The 16,066-nt window shown below is 42.9% G+C and overlaps 2 protein-coding genes across 5 annotated transcripts; one reads left to right on the forward strand and one right to left on the reverse strand.

Moving 5' to 3' along the window:
- Positions 1-324: 324 nt before the first annotated feature.
- On the reverse strand, positions 325-5,489 carry mtx3 (metaxin 3). Of its 4 annotated transcripts, XR_011584403.1 has the most exons (10): positions 5,409-5,489; positions 4,052-4,121; positions 3,762-3,838; positions 3,543-3,635; positions 3,273-3,455; positions 3,084-3,160; positions 2,664-2,821; positions 2,330-2,418; positions 1,147-2,176; positions 325-1,047 (listed from the first exon to the last, which is right to left on the reverse strand). XR_011584403.1 is itself a non-coding variant. In XM_070833095.1 (9 exons), exons 1-9 carry the CDS (start codon positions 5,487-5,489, stop codon positions 2,081-2,083), a joined length of 924 nt encoding a protein of 307 aa, XP_070689196.1. In that variant the 3' UTR covers positions 325-2,080. The 4 variants fall into 4 exon arrangements, 3 of the variants coding, with proteins under 3 accessions (XP_070689196.1, XP_070689198.1, XP_070689197.1); XM_070833095.1 differs by having other exon boundaries at positions 325-2,176; XM_070833096.1 differs by lacking the exon at positions 325-1,047 and having other exon boundaries at positions 2,127-2,176; positions 2,275-2,418.
- Positions 5,490-7,669: 2,180 nt separating this feature from the next.
- thbs4a (thrombospondin 4a) lies at positions 7,670-16,063 on the forward strand. Its single transcript, XM_070833094.1, has 23 exons — positions 7,670-7,827; positions 8,756-8,953; positions 9,119-9,366; positions 9,513-9,636; positions 9,756-9,847; positions 10,608-10,659; positions 10,763-10,959; positions 11,061-11,198; positions 11,312-11,392; positions 11,479-11,631; positions 11,778-11,882; positions 11,976-12,083; positions 12,184-12,343; positions 13,337-13,455; positions 13,539-13,591; positions 13,686-13,770; positions 13,861-13,957; positions 14,070-14,248; positions 14,536-14,584; positions 14,713-14,909; positions 15,116-15,288; positions 15,375-15,514; positions 15,603-16,063. The coding sequence occupies exons 1-23, from the start codon at positions 7,746-7,748 to the stop codon at positions 15,650-15,652; spliced, it is 2,880 nt and encodes a 959-aa protein (XP_070689195.1). The 5' UTR covers positions 7,670-7,745; the 3' UTR covers positions 15,653-16,063.
- The last annotated feature ends 3 nt before the right edge of the window (positions 16,064-16,066 follow it).

The following is a 16,066-nucleotide window of genomic DNA, read 5'->3' on the forward strand; positions in this document are numbered from 1 at the left end:
CTCATTTTTTCCACAGCAAAGGCCAAAACCAAACAAAGAGCTCTCTGTCCTCCCAACGTCTAAACAGTGGATCCCACAATCAGACAAGCACGGTGGGCAAGGCTGAAATCGTCTGTAAGTATTACTGGAAAAACAAGTCCCCCAATAGCATGCCGTGGAGGATGGAGAAAACATCTACAATATCTTTTAAAGCACCAAACAGGAGACAAACCGCTCTCTCAAACAATTTCAATCCCAGCCCCAGCTCACTTTTTTATAGGCATATTTAGTGAAATGATATTAAAATGTTTATTTGGTTTTAAAAAAAAACAAACAGACAGTGGCTTTGGTTGGATTATCATATTTGTATTTCAATAACATGAAGACAGTTGTTTCCAACTATCCACGAAGAACGAACAGTAACAGAAATGACAAAGATCATTTATGACAATGTATCAAAATCATGAAGGACACTGTTAACATTTTGACAATTTATACAAAGACACCAGCAGTCATGAAGGCACACTGCACCCATATGGTCCTCACAAGCCTGTTTGTAGTCACACACACACACACACACACACACAAACGCTTTTGTTTCTGGATATGGTGCTTTAAAGGGAATGTAACCATAAAGTGATCTTTTGGAAGTTGCAACATCCCAAGTATCTTTACAAAGAGGAATACTTGTAGAATAAGACACAGGCAAATCTCGACAGCAATGGCATGGAGTAGACACAGTTCAGTTATGTGTGGGCTGTGAGGATTTTGGGGGAACATGACTGCAGGAAAAAGGAAATAAAAGACTAATTTCACAGTCCAATTTCAGGTTTAGAAATTCAGACGGTGAAAATAAAGCAGCTAATGAGACATTCCCAAGCGGGACAGACACTTCAGTTTTAACGAGGTGATCTCAAACAGGCACAGCAAATGATAACCAAAACAAATGTACAAAAATGGTTGTGGAAACCATGGCAGCAACAGAAGTGAGGGGGTTGTTAATGACACACAATATACTACAAAACAAAGACACAATAATTGAAAGACACAATGGTTTGGGAAAACTCACTCACACGCACGCACGCACGCACGCACGCACGCACGCACGCACGCACGCACGCACGCGCACACACACACACACACACACACACACACACACACACACACAAGTCCCATATATTTTGTTGATACAGTGTGTAAGGCCCTTCCATTACCTCAGTGTATCGGGCAAAGACTGTGAACAAGCTGATCAGCCCTATTAGAGGAAACTTAGTAATTAAATTGCATTGATTATTATCATTTAACTATTTACAACTATACAAGCTATACAAAGCAGATGAGATGTGAGCAAAACAATAAGTAATTGGTTATTTCTGTAGTCGTGACTGCAAACATACTGTACATTACACTAAATGTTATTAGAATTTACATAGCATTTTTAAAGTGGATATTAGGAGGGATGTGTGCTCAAGGATCTGATGAAAACGCAGATTTATAAACTGGAGTAACGTAAGATAACTAAGTGCTCTAACCCAACACTGTTCTACTTTAGTGACCAAGGTATCTTTGACTCAGATTTCAATATCCTCACGAGGACATCTCAAAGTTTCCTATGAAGCATCAACTGTAAAGTCATGAAAAATTGAAAAGTTCAAAGAGAAAGTCTTAAACTAAACAAATAGGAGAAGAGGTCAAACCGTGCCACTTCTTTTCCCTGCTGGACTTCTCATTTACTCCGGCTTTCCTTTAAACTTTCTGTGTCTTTCTCATTGAGAGCCGCTTCTTAGCATTCCATCCTTACCCACATACATGCGCTCAGCCTCTTTCAAATCCCCACACATGCACTTTCCCTTCACTCTCAGACTAACAGCTTTGAAATCTATTATCATGGCGTTGCAGTAAAAAAAAGTCTTTATAATTGTATAATTACACAGTCAAACTTCAATTAGTTATTTGGTTATTTGTCATCCAAGTTATAGTTCAGCTGCGAGACTTTTCTTTTGTTTTACAGGACGTTGAGTTAGATGCAGAACAGCACCTTTCATCTACGGGCTGTTCCTCCTCCATTTATAAGGCTGGATCAGGGTTGGCAGGTCAGCCGTTAGGCGGGGGTGGAGCTCTTCTCACTGGCCAGACTGGGTTTGGGGTCTGGTCTGTGGGGTTTGTGCTGAGGGCTGCTGCGAAGGTTGTCATCCATCTACAGCACAGGATGTCCAGATTAGTTAAAGCACACATGCACCAGCAGAAATGATGATTCAGTAAGAGACACATTTACTTCTCCAGCTGGGACTGTACCTGCCAAATGCAACCATGAACCCATGCAAAGAAGATAAAAGGAAAGCAGAAGCACCTTCTCTATCAAGTTGGACTCTTTATTTACAAGCTGAGTTAGTTTCTGCAGGTTGGCATCCATTGTTTCCTGAACAGGTGGGGGATGACCTGGAGAGAGACGAAGTAGGGGGACACCCAGAGAAGAAGAAGGAGATAGCTCAGTGTAAGTGGAAGCTGGCTCAATGAGCATCAAAAATAAAGCAGATATAAAGAGCAAGCATGCAGTGAAGATGTGAGCAGAAGAAATGCTGATGATGTTAGTTGTTTTTGCATGCAAACGTAAAACTACTGCTGCAGTTCCGTGTGTAGATTTCACTAAGCTAAAGCCCCTTGAGTGTGAGTCACGATCTTACAAGGGTGGTCCGAGCTGAAGTACACAGCGAGGATGTTGTCACACAAGTGTGTGAGGTTATCCAGCTGTCTGAGGTGACTCTGCAGAGGGCTGCTGGGGAGACTGGCTTTGTAAAGTGGAGCAACAAAGCCAAACACAAAGGCGTCCAGGCTGGTCGGCCTACAAACACAAATGTATGTACAGAAAAATACATTTAGGCACACACAGAGACAAGCGATATAGGGCTATGAGTCCGTGAGCAGCATAATCCATATTGTCAAAATGTTTTAGAAGTCCTACCTGTACACAGACTCCTGACCAAACATACATCAAGTACAACATATTTCTGTCCCAAATTTTCATGCTTTTTCCATCTATTCTGCTATTCACCTACATATGGTCCTTGAAACGGACATTTAAATCAGTGAATATTAAAACTCACGAGTTGCCAAAGAAGTAATCTGCTGTTCCCAGTCTGTAGGAGAGGAGATTCAGGCACTCTTTAGCATCACTGTAGATCTGAAGCAGACAGGGACAAAGATTCACAGGTGTGAAAAAGAGAACTTGGCAGTCAAAACTACACAGAGTGGATACAACATGTGACTGATGAATCACACAGATAAATATTTACTTTTCCTTCCACTTCAGTGATTCTGTGTAGCGGTGCCTCAGCCTTAGTTACCAGGATGCGGGAGAGGGCGGTGTTGGCATGGCGACAAGGGACGAGAAAGTTAAGGGGGAACGGCGAGCGTGAAGCAAACCATGGCCGTGTCAGATTGGCGTAGTTTTCTGCATCCACCCAGAAAGTGTGCAACTGTGGGACACAAAGCACCACTCTGAATATCAACAGCACTCACAGATTAGTATTTGTCAGGGAACAAGCACAGGAGACACATGTTACCAGAGCTGGTCGTAGTTTCTCTTCAAGCAGAGCGATGTATGCCATGGTGTCAGCTCCTTCTCTGGCTGTCAGTTCATAGTCTGCATTAAATCTCTGAAAACAAGAAAAATCACAAATATTACAGTATATTACTACTAGATTACTGATCCTGCTGAATGGGTTTGGGGGACAGAATGACCAGGTGACAGACAGAGAGCAGCCCTTGGCATCCAATTTTACCTGTTTCCTCAGGAAGTTGAGAATCTGTGCAGGTTCCCGAACTGCAGAGTCGCCACAAAGCAACTCTGGGACTGTCGCTGCAGGTTGAATGAAAGAAAGAATGTATTACTATTCATAACATAAGCACAACATAACATTAAAATTGAAAATGATTATTTAAATCTGAGTTTTTGAACCTTTTCTGCCTGACAGTTGCAATTAAGGTATTACAGTTGTACACCAAGCAATCCCTGTGTGTTGTCTCAAGGACAAAGCCGTGACATTCTGGTTTATAGGAAGCTGCAGCCCACCTGTTAGAGTTTTCCATGTCCAGTCTATTGGAGAAACTGTGACTTTGGCCCCAGAAAACTTGGCGTATGCCTGAAAGAACACCCACAAATGGAAAGAAAAATCAGGAAAGATGGTAAAAAGAGAGTTCAAAGGTTTGTCATCGATGTTATGCTGGAACTACTGATCTAAATACAAAAGTACTCCAGTGTACGACTCTCAGGAGACTACTTCCTGAACTGTGTGCCGGGCTAATCAGGGCTAAGCTCAATGCTTGTTGCAATCAAAGTACCTTCAAAGGAATTTGGCACTGACAATAAATGAAGATTTGGCAAAAGGGACCAGTATGATCACACTGCTGACCAGAAACAGCTTCATTTACAGAGTAAGGAAGAACAAGCAAAACCTCGAGCCTCTCTGGACAGTCCCCCCCCCAACATCTGGATTAAAAATGCACCCAAATGAAGGGACATGTGTGTATAAATGTATAACAGCAATTATGGCTGCAAAGTGACGACTATTTGATATTTTTCCAGATCAATCTTTTATGGTAAGGTGACGTCTTCAAATGTCAAACAAGCCAAGATGTTCAGTTTACAATGATATTAATGCAGAGCACTGGAGGCCAGTACCTGTGTGATGTTTGACATGAAAAAAATCAGTCAATTGAAGTCAATTCCTGATGTATATATTTTTTCTATTCTTTTAATTTAGTTTTTTTTTTAATGTATTAATGTCACACACTGAATGTGTGTTTTCTGCTGGTTTCCAGTACCATGGTTAGAAATAAGCCCAGGACTCAACAAGGACACAAGTCTGACGTGTTGCGTTCAAACCAAGACAAACAAAACCACAACAACACGCACTCGTATCTCTAAATAAAAGGTGGCACTCGTGCCATCTTGGTCAGAGAACGAGTCACCTTGTGTTGGGAGGTCCACTGGGAGACTACAACATGATAATCACCCAGCAAACAGCTCGATGATCATTTTCTGACAAGGTTATCACTGCCTCGGACACCTTCAAGAGCCGCTTAGCGAGAGACTGATCAGCACACACAAATACAGTAAAACTGGAGCTTCGACGAGCTGACCTTGATAGACCACAGTGAGAGTGACTTGTGGCAACCAGCCAAACGTAAAGGACACACCACGCAGTCACAGTTGTTCTGTTACAGCTGGGAAAACACGAAATGCGCTGCAGATATCAGTGTCCATCTTACACACCGAGCTGGGCTAACAGGCAAACTGCAGCAGATGAGTTAGCACGGAAGCTAAGAGACACACAGAGGAGGCGCGACCTCCTTTTGTCTTAAAAGTGTCGCTGACTTACACGTAATGACCGCTTTTGAATATTTTTACGAGCAGATAATAACGTTACCAGTACAATGAGAGACTCGGTGTGGACAGAGGGCAAACCCCAGTCTCCTCCCCAGCATCTCAGCTCCATGGCGGCCGCCATGTTTGGTTCATGGAAGGAGCCGGTGACGTCACGGCGTACCTGTCATAGCAGAGCCAGCAGAAATCAGGTGAGGAGATCAACTGTCAGCACGAGTCAGATGAAAGGATGTTTTCAGTGCTCAGGTGACCTACCAAGCACATTTGTACCGACATGAAGAAAGATAAATGTGACATATGTATCTGAATATAAATGTGTTATATATATTTACATTAATATACTTGTGTCTGGCAACTATGATGATTCATTCCCACACAAACAAACAAACAAAACTCATTAGATGTTTGCTTAGATGATGCTTTCCTTCAGTTTAAGAGTCATAAGATTGGTAAGTAATGGTGAGGTAATCATCGAAGAATTACACCATCCTAACAACAACTGAGCATAATGCATGCACCTTTATGAGAGGATGACAATAATAATAAATAAGATTTAGTATTTAGATTTCAGTTAGCAGACAGATTTCATTGAGGTGTTCAGGGGAACTTGAAATTTCAGGTATTCTGTAGTTCTTCAGTTTACTGCAGTTTTGACTGTGTACCAGTGGTGTAGCTGTTGCTCTCCTCAGTCTGTCTCTCCGTCTCTGTCTAGTAGTAGTATAGGTAACAGTAGTACTTGCTGTAGTACTATGAGTGGCAGCAGTACTAGTAGTAGTAGTAGTAGTAGTATAGGTAACAGTAGTACAAGCTGTAGTACTATGAGTGGCAGCAGTACTAGTAGTAGTACAGGTAAAATTACCTCAATATCACAGTTTAAAAAGTCCCAACTTTGTGGTTTTGGTCAAAGATTTCAGAGCCAAAATAACATTAGAGTGAATGAGGGAGTCGAAGTGGTTTCCTGTTGCTTTGGGGCCGACGATGTTTGATGCATAAATTGTGTAGAAAAAGTTGAAGGTGTGGACGTTAAAAGGGCTGAAGAGAGAAAATTGTTGAAGAAGCAGAAAGGCAGAGGAGCAGCAGCTGGTGACATCACCCGCTCTAGGCAGCGCAACACACATCCATTATAAAACCTGAGGAGGAGGAAAAACAGCATAAAACTAAAACTGAGATATCTTCAACATGGGAGCAGAGATAACACAATCAGATAGTCATATCACTCATTAACTGTCTGCTTCCACGTGTATAGAAACAGGCTTTCTACACTGCAGGAATGAAACATATTTTGACTTGACCATGTGAAACAGAAACTGCCGCTACTGTGGCATTTTACTCATTTTCAGCAAAAACAGCACGATGTCTGTCCCTGGGCTGGTCGTCAGTGAGCCGAAGGCTGCCAGGTGTTTGGTCAGAGACCAGACAACCAGACACAGACAGATGCACGGCGATAATGCACTGAGGGATGGTAAATGTTTCTCTTTGGCTGAGACCAGCAGCTGAGATGTTGAAATGTACTTGAGTTCAGTAGAGAAAGCTTTGAGAGACCAGACAGCTATCACGAAATGTTTCCAGGGTCCTAAGTCCAGCCCTTTTTGTCTTTCCTTTCCCACACTCTCCAACAGATGGAATTAAGAAAAGTTTTGCGGAGGCATGTAGAACACGTTAGATTGAATTTAAATGAAAAACATCTGGCATACAGTTATACATATCGACTGACTTACTGGAGATGAGCTAACAGACCAAATCCACATCGACGACACAGGTTTATGACATTTTTGCAAAACAATGGCCAGCTGGAATCGAGTTTTTCTCCTCTGAGACCCAGATGCAATCCATTTCAGACATTTTGTAGAGTTGGCTGATTGTATACAGGCTGATTTAGAGTACTTTTTATGGTATCATAACACAAATTCCAAGACAGGGACTTGATGAATCAAAGCTTTATCTTGACTCAAAATAGATTAAAAAAAAAACAACAACTTACATTTAGCTCAGAGAGTATAAGTAATGCAACAGTCAGTCAATTGTTTTTAGAATAAAATGTTTCTCTGTTTACATTGTTGTACACAAGGACAATATACAACCTATAATTTTATCAAGCAACAGTAGCAGGGGACACGCCCACAAGCTATTAAAATAGTCCTTCACTGTGCCACTTTCGCAACAGTACAAGGACACTCCCCTTTGCTTTAAAAGCTGTGCCTGTGGCCACAAAACCATCTCACCTCTGCTGAGATTTTTCTCCAACATCTGGATTTTTCCATCATTCTGTTGGACCATTGTAATTGATGATTCATTTGTGACACAGAGGATACAGAGGAAACTCATTTTCTCTCATCAGCAGCGCAGCTTCTCCTGAGGTGTGTGCTATACTGAAGCTCTGATGATGGGTATGTGGGCCAGAGCAGCAGCTCTGTCTCTGGTGCTGCAACAGCTGGCGCTCACCATCACAGCTCAAGGCATTGGTATGTACTCTTCACCATCTATGTGTGTCTGTAGATCAGCACCTGTTAAAAACCTCTTTAGATCACTATCAAATACGACTGTCTTTTCCATTTATTTATTCCAAACAATCTCTTCGTCTGATCTTACAACCTCCTATCTGCAAATAATAGGGGTAACTCTGTTGATTTCATTGACATGAGGTTGGCTTTTTTGTGGCTTGCAGAATTTGATGTCTGGGATCTAGTAACAGTCTGACCTAAATAAGGTCAGTTTTAGATGGTAAAACAGCACTAACTGCCATCTGAGAAAGTGCATGTGCATAAATTTGCCTTGAATCTACACACGTAAATGTTTCCATACAATTTACTGTCACTTCGGATTATCCTTGAATTCAGCTAATGGCCATGTGCAAGGGTTATGTGTGTGTGTGTGTGTGTGCGTGCGTGTGTGTCCAGGCATGTGAGTGTGAGGCAGTGGGTTTGTTCCAGTGGAAAGACTTTACGGCTGCTCCTTTCTGCAACTCCAGTCTACTACTCTATAAAAGACAGCAGGATACAAACATGAACGTGCACTTGCGCACACACACACACACACACACACACACACACACACACACACACACACACACATCCATATACACTGTCACACATAATAAAGTGCCATGGCGCACTGACTCAGCAGTAGCAATCCACAGTGCGCTGCGAGCCATCAAGATGCAAACTTGGAAAATTGGCCATTAGTATTGAAAAAAAAAAGGATAGTGTACCAAATGGAGTGCTTTCAGTTGATGTGCTGAATATTTCTTATAACAACTCCTTGCAGCACTATTAACTGATCACTATACTGTATGTTTTCCTTTCTGTGTTAATCTATCATGTAATGTGAATTATGGTAGAGTGCATCTACAGCAGTATAATGCAAGTTTTTAACATCCTTCTTTTATGTTAGTCTATGACCTCCTGGTGTCTCCAGACTGCCTGCCAGACCTGCTCCAAGGAAGCCTGAAGAACAATGGACGAGACGAGGCGTTCCTCCTCTCTTCCTTCAGGCTCCACAACAAGGCCCCCGCCTCCCTCTACGCTGTCATCAACCCCAAAGACAACACCAAGTACCTGGAGCTCAGCGTGCAGGCCAAATTGAGCAAGGGTGAATTGTTATACTGACACAAATGAAGAATGTGTGTGAGAATTACTTAAACAGGCTCCATTATCAACTGGTTTAACTTGTGTTCTCCTGCTGCCCCTGCTCTGTCTCCCTACCAGTTATTTTTTCTTGCCTTTGTCTTTCATTCTCTCTTCTCTCCAATTGTAGTGACCATTCGTTACCAGAAGACTGACGGCAGGTTTGCCACAACTAGTTTCAACCACGCCTCCCTGGCAGATGGCCGAGACCACCATGTGATGCTGCATGCCAGCGGTCTCCAGAGGGGTCCACCCCGCCTCAACATCTACATAGACTGCAGACTGGTGCACACTTTGGATGATCTGCCACCTGCGTTTGGGTCCCTCCCATCTGGTCCCAACAAGGTGGCTCTTAGGACCCTGCAGTCAAGCGGACAGGTGAATAAGAGATTTATAGTGTGGTCCCAACATTACAGCATAAATATGAATACTGTTTGAGCAGTGCAATAACTTGATAGACATTTGCCACACGCATTTCATTCTAATCTTTTGGTTTCTTTCTTTGTCTTCTGTTCTTTTTTAAGGATGAACTGACAGACTTGAAGCTGGTGATAGAGGACACCATAGACAATGTGGCCACCTTACAGGACTGCAGCGTAGATACGGTTGGATCTCGGCAATCTACCAGAGAGGCGTTGCAGCTGCTGGGTGAGAACAGATTGCAATTGATTATTTGATATCAAACACCATCGCACAGCCATTTTTACTTAAACCTGGTAGATGTGTTGTGTGTCTGATTCTTGTCAGGATTTGTGACATTCACTCAGGTATCCAGGGAGGCAGGACGGTACACGACCAGGCCACCATGTTGGAGCTGAGGAGCATGTTATCTGAGATGAAGGAGCTGCTCCACCAGCAGGTATCCTGTTCTGTGTCTCAGTCATGTGTGTTTTACACGTCACTCCTGATGGAAAGGGAAAATTACTTGGAAAATCAATCAAAGAGCACCAAAGTGTTTGAACATAAAGTCGTGATAAACAGCCCAATGATTATTGGATGATGATGGTGTTGAGCAGAAAATGTGGAGAGATTCCTTGTTGTTCAGGTAGCTATGTTTAAAGGTGGAAGAATGCGGGCTGATTCACAACCATGAGGGATTTCCTTTTCCTCTGGGGGGAGATTGGTTTTGCAGTGAATTCAGCACTTTGTTGTGAAAAGTGAGAATGCAGACTATGAGTGCCCCGCTGATTTTCTGGACCTCTCTTTTCACCAACTATGTAGCCTGAGCAAAAGCGAAAATCCTCAGCAGCAGCTTCAAGTGGATGATTTCCGATGATCACTTAAAGCAGAGGATTTGTCAGGAGATAAGGCATCAAACAGGGAGCCTGAGGCAATAAAATGCTCCTTACATAGTTCAGCTTCTCAGACTTGTCAGACACACAGAGGATCTTTTATGTAAGGAAACAGACCAGTGGAGCTTACCCTGACACACTTTGTACAACTTTTTAAAACCTTATCCAAAGCTTTTTAGCCTCCAGATTTAGTCTCATTCAGATTTTCAATAGTTATTGAAAGATAACATTCTGATTTGCCTCTGTTGATATAAGCTGTAAAGGGAAAACACTCAAACAGTGCAGTTTATCCTGACTAACACACACTGTGTGTCTTTCTGGTTTAAGATTAAGGAGACAACTTTTCTGAGGAATACCATCGCAGAGTGCCTCGCCTGTGGTAACCGTCAAAAATATTATGATCAGACTTTTCTTTTATAGAGTACTTAGATTCTTCTGACATTTCAACAGGGTGCGTTCTGTCTGTCTGTGCATTCCCACAGGTCTTGGGGGCAGTGCAACCAACACAGGTCCAGCTCCAAGTCCTGGGCATTTTGTCATGCAGCCTTCGACTCAGTGTCCACCTGGGACCTGTTTCAGGCAGAACATGTGCATCCGTACGGAGTCAGGGAGTTTCCAGTGCGCCCCCTGTCCAGATGGATTTACAGGAGATGGGGTGCACTGTGATGACGTAGATGAGGTATGGATTAGAAGTTTCTTAGCGTGCACGTATCTCTGCAACCAGTAAGTGAATTTGTCACTAATTAGCATTTGATCTTTTTCTGTTTCTTTGTGTTTTAGTGTAAGTTTAACCCATGCTTCCCTGGTGTCCTATGTGTGAACACTGCTCCTGGTTTTCGCTGTGGGAAATGCCCGCTGGGATACACTGGACCAGAGCTAAATGGAGTTGGAGTGTCCTATGCAAAATCACACAAACAGGTACAGCAAAATGAATCCACAGTGTATGAAAGATTCATTCAGTTTGATTTGTCGATGTCCGATGACAGAATATGAATCTTTTTTATGTACTGACTTTCATCTGTTCTTCCCAGGTGTGTGAGGACATAGATGAGTGTCTGAATCCACCTGAGAATGGAGGTTGCACTGCCAACTCGCACTGCTACAACACTATGGTAAGACCACGGGAACTGGTGGATGATTATATCACACTGATAAAGCTAGAGGACCTGGTTTATTGACTCTGCACTGTTCTCACCAGGGCTCCTTCCGCTGCGGAGAGTGTATAACTGGCTTCACGGGTGACCAGGTGAGAGGCTGTCATGGTGCCAGGCTTTGTCCCAATGGTCAGCCCAGCCCTTGTGACATCAATGGCGAGTGTGTCGTGGAGAGAGACGGCAGTATTAGCTGTGTGGTAAGAATTAAGGAGATACTGACATCATATTCAGCTTTATGCATATCATCGTGAAAGAATCGTGAATGTGGACTGTTGTGCTGATCCACTTTACATCATTTACATAAAAGTGGACATCCCTTTCCCTTCTTGTGTGTGTGTGTTAGTGTGGCGTTGGTTGGGCAGGTAATGGCTATGTGTGCGGAAAGGACACAGATATTGACGCATACCCTGACAGTAAGCTCCAGTGCCGTGACAACAACTGTAAGCAGGTACTCGTGTCTACACCCGCTACCCTCTCTTGCATTTAATTCATGCTAGAAATAAAAATTAATGCTGTTTGTGTTTTGATATGTTGCTGCCAGGATAACTGTCGGTTTGTGCCAAACTCTGGCCAAGAGGATGCAGACAGGGACGGGATCGGTGACTCCTGTGATGATGACGCGGACAGTGATGGCATTCTTAACATAGATGTAAGTAACTTAGTTCCACAGGACCTGCATACGATAAGCTCTCACAAGTTTAGGTGGGCTCTAACATTTTCTGAACGACTCTCTCATTTGTCCTTCTCAGGACAACTGCTGGCTTGTTCCTAATGTGGACCAAAGGAACAGTGATAAGGATCTCCATGGTGACGCCTGTGACAACTGCCGAACAGTCGAAAATCCCTTACAGAGGGATACCGATCAGGACGGGCTGGGAGATGAATGTGATGATGATATGGATGGGGACGGTAAGTGTGTTAATAATTATTTCACAGTCATATAATCATTGTAGTCATATACTTTTGGGATTACTTTACATCACTGGGACATTTTTGCATTTTTTGTAAATGGTCACAGTGGCTGAAAAGGTTGGATGGTCATTACTCTAGGTGTAATAACAGGGCCATTACTTCTTTTATTGTATCAGTTAGAGGTTATACATTTGGGAACACACTGTGAGGCTGATAATTACATTAAAAGACTACCGTGACTGTGAAGGTGATCCAAACCACAGACCGTTTGGACCAGACTGTCGAGACAAGAAAACATCCTTTACAATCATGTTTGGTGGAAAGGGTGAACATCTCTGTTGCTCTCACTGAACTGGCAGCACTTTATCTGTTAAAAACATCCTCCTGGACTTTTTTTTCGTGTCTGTTTCCAATTCACATCCTCTAGCAGTTAGGTCATTGGTTTTCAGGGAAACAACTCAAGCATCATTAAAAAAACAACTTTAAAAACACAGGAGAAAAAGGTGTTAAATGTTAAACTATTCCAACTGGAATTGTAAGTGTTGTCTCACATACTTCACCTTATTGGCCTTCCTTAGCACCTCTCATTTGTTCCACTGGAAACACAGTTGTAACTCGATGTCTTTGTGCGTTTACCGTTATGTGCTTACGCATGTTGCATATTTAGACTGTTTGGTGACCCCGTTCATTCATTTTGGCAGAGCTCCAACCTTTTGATCATTTGGTTATGTCTTTACCTCTGAGGCTGGATTGCTAAGCGCTTGGTCATGTCTGTCTCCTCTCTAAAAGCATTTTTCCACGGTAAGCCTTCGCCAGGCATTGAGGGCCCCTGGAAACTATTTCACCTTGCTCCTACACAAACACTGCCATCTGGTGATGCATTTGACAGGCTGCGTCTGTAGACTGCGTTCCGTCATGCTGTTTCATTTTCCTTTCAACACTTTTACACATGACGCAGATATTAGAGTGCTGAGGTGTTTATGTTCTCAGGCTTGAAGAACATTCTTGACAACTGCCAGCGAGTCCCCAACATAGACCAGAAAGACAGAGACAACGATGGCGTGGGAGATGCCTGTGACAGCTGTCCTGATATGCCCAACCCTAACCAGGTAACAAACCAAACAACAACCTGAAAAAGATTCAGCTGCTGCCATAACTCTGACCAATGGGAATTTGCTTTGTCTACCTGCAGTCTGACTCAGACGATGACCTCGTAGGAGACACATGTGACGACAACATAGACAGGTAGAGCCCGCTGTCGTGACATGTGGTGTGAATATGCATAAAGATGTATAAAGTTTTGCCATTAGTTTTACCTGCTCTGCTTCCTCTTTGTCAGTGATGGTGATGGCCACCAGAACACAAAGGACAACTGTCCCTCAGTCATCAACTCCTCTCAGCTGGACACTGACAAGGATGGAATGGTTTGATACTGTCTCTTCCTTTATCCTTTACACAGTTTATTTAATATTTCATTTATTAACCTCATGTGTGTGACTATTCTATGTTGATAGGGAGATGAATGTGATGATGACGACGATAATGACGGCGTGCTGGACAATGATGACAACTGCAGACTAGTTCCCAACTCTGACCAGAAGGACACAGACAGTTAGTATCACTTCACATTTGTTCCTGGGAGTGTACACGCGTGTGCAAAGTCTGTGCGTGCTGCATGTGTGTTTCTGCTGCGTGGTTCCTAAGCTGTGTCCTTGCATTTCAGACAACAATGTTGGAGATGCATGCGAGGGAGACTTTGACAACGACAAAATCATTGACGTAATCGACCACTGCCCAGAGAACGCTGAGGTCACTCTGACCGACTTCAGAGCCTATCAGACTGTAGTGCTGGATCCAGAAGGGGACTCTCAGATTGACCCCAACTGGGTGGTCCTCAATCAGGTAAACGGTAGCCAAAGTTCAACCTCCTTTTCTGAGCCTCTGTTACAGTGTATTTTCTTTTTTAAATCAGTCTTTGTATAAAGCGCAAACATTTTAGGGTATCCTGCCCATATTTTCTACAAAATTACAAAAAAGTATACTACTGTACTGAAGAGTAAAAGTTGATCACATGTTAATATCTAACAAGATAAAACTAAGATTGTTTTGTTAGAATCAACAAAACAACAAATCTACAAGTCATATAATAATACAAATAAAGCTAAAGTGAAGCTGTTTTGTCCTGACAGGGCATGGAGATAGTTCAGACCATGAACTCTGACCCTGGTCTTGCTGTAGGTAAGCACAGATTCCCTTCATACTGTTTTCCCACGTGTTTTAACTAGAGAATATTTCCCTATTTCCTCTGTGTATTTTTTTCCAAAGCCTTCATCTATTATGGTGGATATTTCTGTTCACATCTATAGGCTACAAAGCATTCAGTGGTGTCGATTTTGAGGGGACATTCCACGTGAACACGATGACAGATGATGACTATGCTGGCTTCATCTTCGGCTACCAGGACTCCTCTTCCTTCTACGTGGTGATGTGGAAACAGACAGAGCAAACATACTGGCAAGCTGCGCCCTTTAGAGCTGTTGCTGAGCCAGGAATACAGCTCAAGGTAAACGGCTGGTAAATGTCTGCATTTTTATAGTACTTTTATTTCAAAGTGCTTTAGAATATGCCACCTGTTCACATACTCACTCACATCCACACCTGTGCAAGGCGCTTGCCAGACCATCAGGAGCAATTTGGGGTTCAATGTCGTGCCCAAGGATCAATACCAGTTTTTTCTCTTTCTTATACTACCTGGAATTTTATCACTAGGTGGTGAAATCCAAGACTGGTCCCGGTGAGTACCTGAGGAACTCCCTCTGGCACACAGGAGACACCCCAGAGCAGGTTCGTCTCCTGTGGAAGGACCCCAGGAACAGTGGCTGGAAGGACAAGGTCTCATACCGCTGGTTCCTTCAGCACAGACCACAGGTTGGATACATCAGGTACAAACAGACACCCACCAACACTCAGACATACACAGACATATTGTGTGAACTGACTAACTAGTTTCACCTTGTGTGTGAGACAGGGCTCGCTTCTTTGAGGGCTCTGAGCTTGTGGCGGACACTGGGGTAATAATCGACACCAGCATGAGAGGCGGGAGACTGGGCGTGTTCTGCTTCTCTCAGGAAAATATAATCTGGTCCAATCTGAAGTACCGCTGCAACGGTGAGTGGCTGTGAGTTAAAGGCAGTCCAGCCAGCTACTTAAACTGTAAATTTAAACTCATGAGTTCTTTTGTGTTCTTCATCCACAGACACAATTCCTTCTGACTACGAGGATCTAAATGCCCAGAATGCTCAGTGAAGCCAGACAAGGGGAGCGATTCATCAAGGAAACAGCTTGAGCCTTGTTGAAAAAAGCAAAGCTTCGCTATTGAGAGCAAAGAGGTAGAGGACAAGAGTTGGAAAGAAAGATGAATATGACAGAACACCTTGGGGAGTTTTGGTGAAAGATTTGGATGATAGTGTTTTAACTTTGTCATTTAAGTGAGAGCTTCATAGGAAAGCATAACTTTGGGCATTATATACTTAATTCAGTTAAACTGAAGCTGGGACATTCTTGTATAAATCATCAGCAGGTTCTGTGTATGTCTATGCGATATATCAGCTGTGATTTTATTAGCATTTTATGAGTAAAGATTCAATACTGTTTTTGAATAATAGAACAATAAAATCCTGAGCATTTTAGAAAATCAAAGCAGATTGTATCTATTTTTTC

The sequence above is a fragment of the Pempheris klunzingeri genome, chromosome 7 (genome assembly GCF_042242105.1).
Source record: "Pempheris klunzingeri isolate RE-2024b chromosome 7, fPemKlu1.hap1, whole genome shotgun sequence".
In the NCBI taxonomy this organism is placed as follows: Eukaryota; Metazoa; Chordata; class Actinopteri; order Acropomatiformes; family Pempheridae; genus Pempheris; species Pempheris klunzingeri.

What these genes read in the sequence shown, in the direction of transcription:
- thbs4a (XM_070833094.1), top strand. Translation starts at nt 7,746, where the DNA reads ATGATGGGTATGTGGGCCAGAGCAGCAGCTCTGTCTCTGGTGCTGCAA. An exon ending in CCCTGCAGTCAAGCGGACAG is followed by an intron (nt 9,367 to 9,512) that starts GTGAATAAGAGA and finishes TTCTTTTTTAAG; the next exon opens with GATGAACTGACAGACTTGAA. An exon ending in ACTGGGTGGTCCTCAATCAG is followed by an intron (nt 14,249 to 14,535) that starts GTAAACGGTAGC and finishes TTGTCCTGACAG; the next exon opens with GGCATGGAGATAGTTCAGAC.
- mtx3 (XM_070833095.1), bottom strand. Translation starts at nt 5,489, where the DNA reads ATGGCGGCCGCCATGGAGCTGAGATGCTGGGGAGGAGACTGGGGTTTG. An exon ending in GATTACTTCTTTGGCAACTC is followed by an intron (nt 2,822 to 3,083) that starts GTGAGTTTTAAT and finishes TTGTGTTTGTAG; the next exon opens with GCCGACCAGCCTGGACGCCT. An exon ending in AGTCCAACTTGATAGAGAAG is followed by an intron (nt 2,177 to 2,329) that starts GTGCTTCTGCTT and finishes CCTGTGCTGTAG; the next exon opens with ATGGATGACAACCTTCGCAG.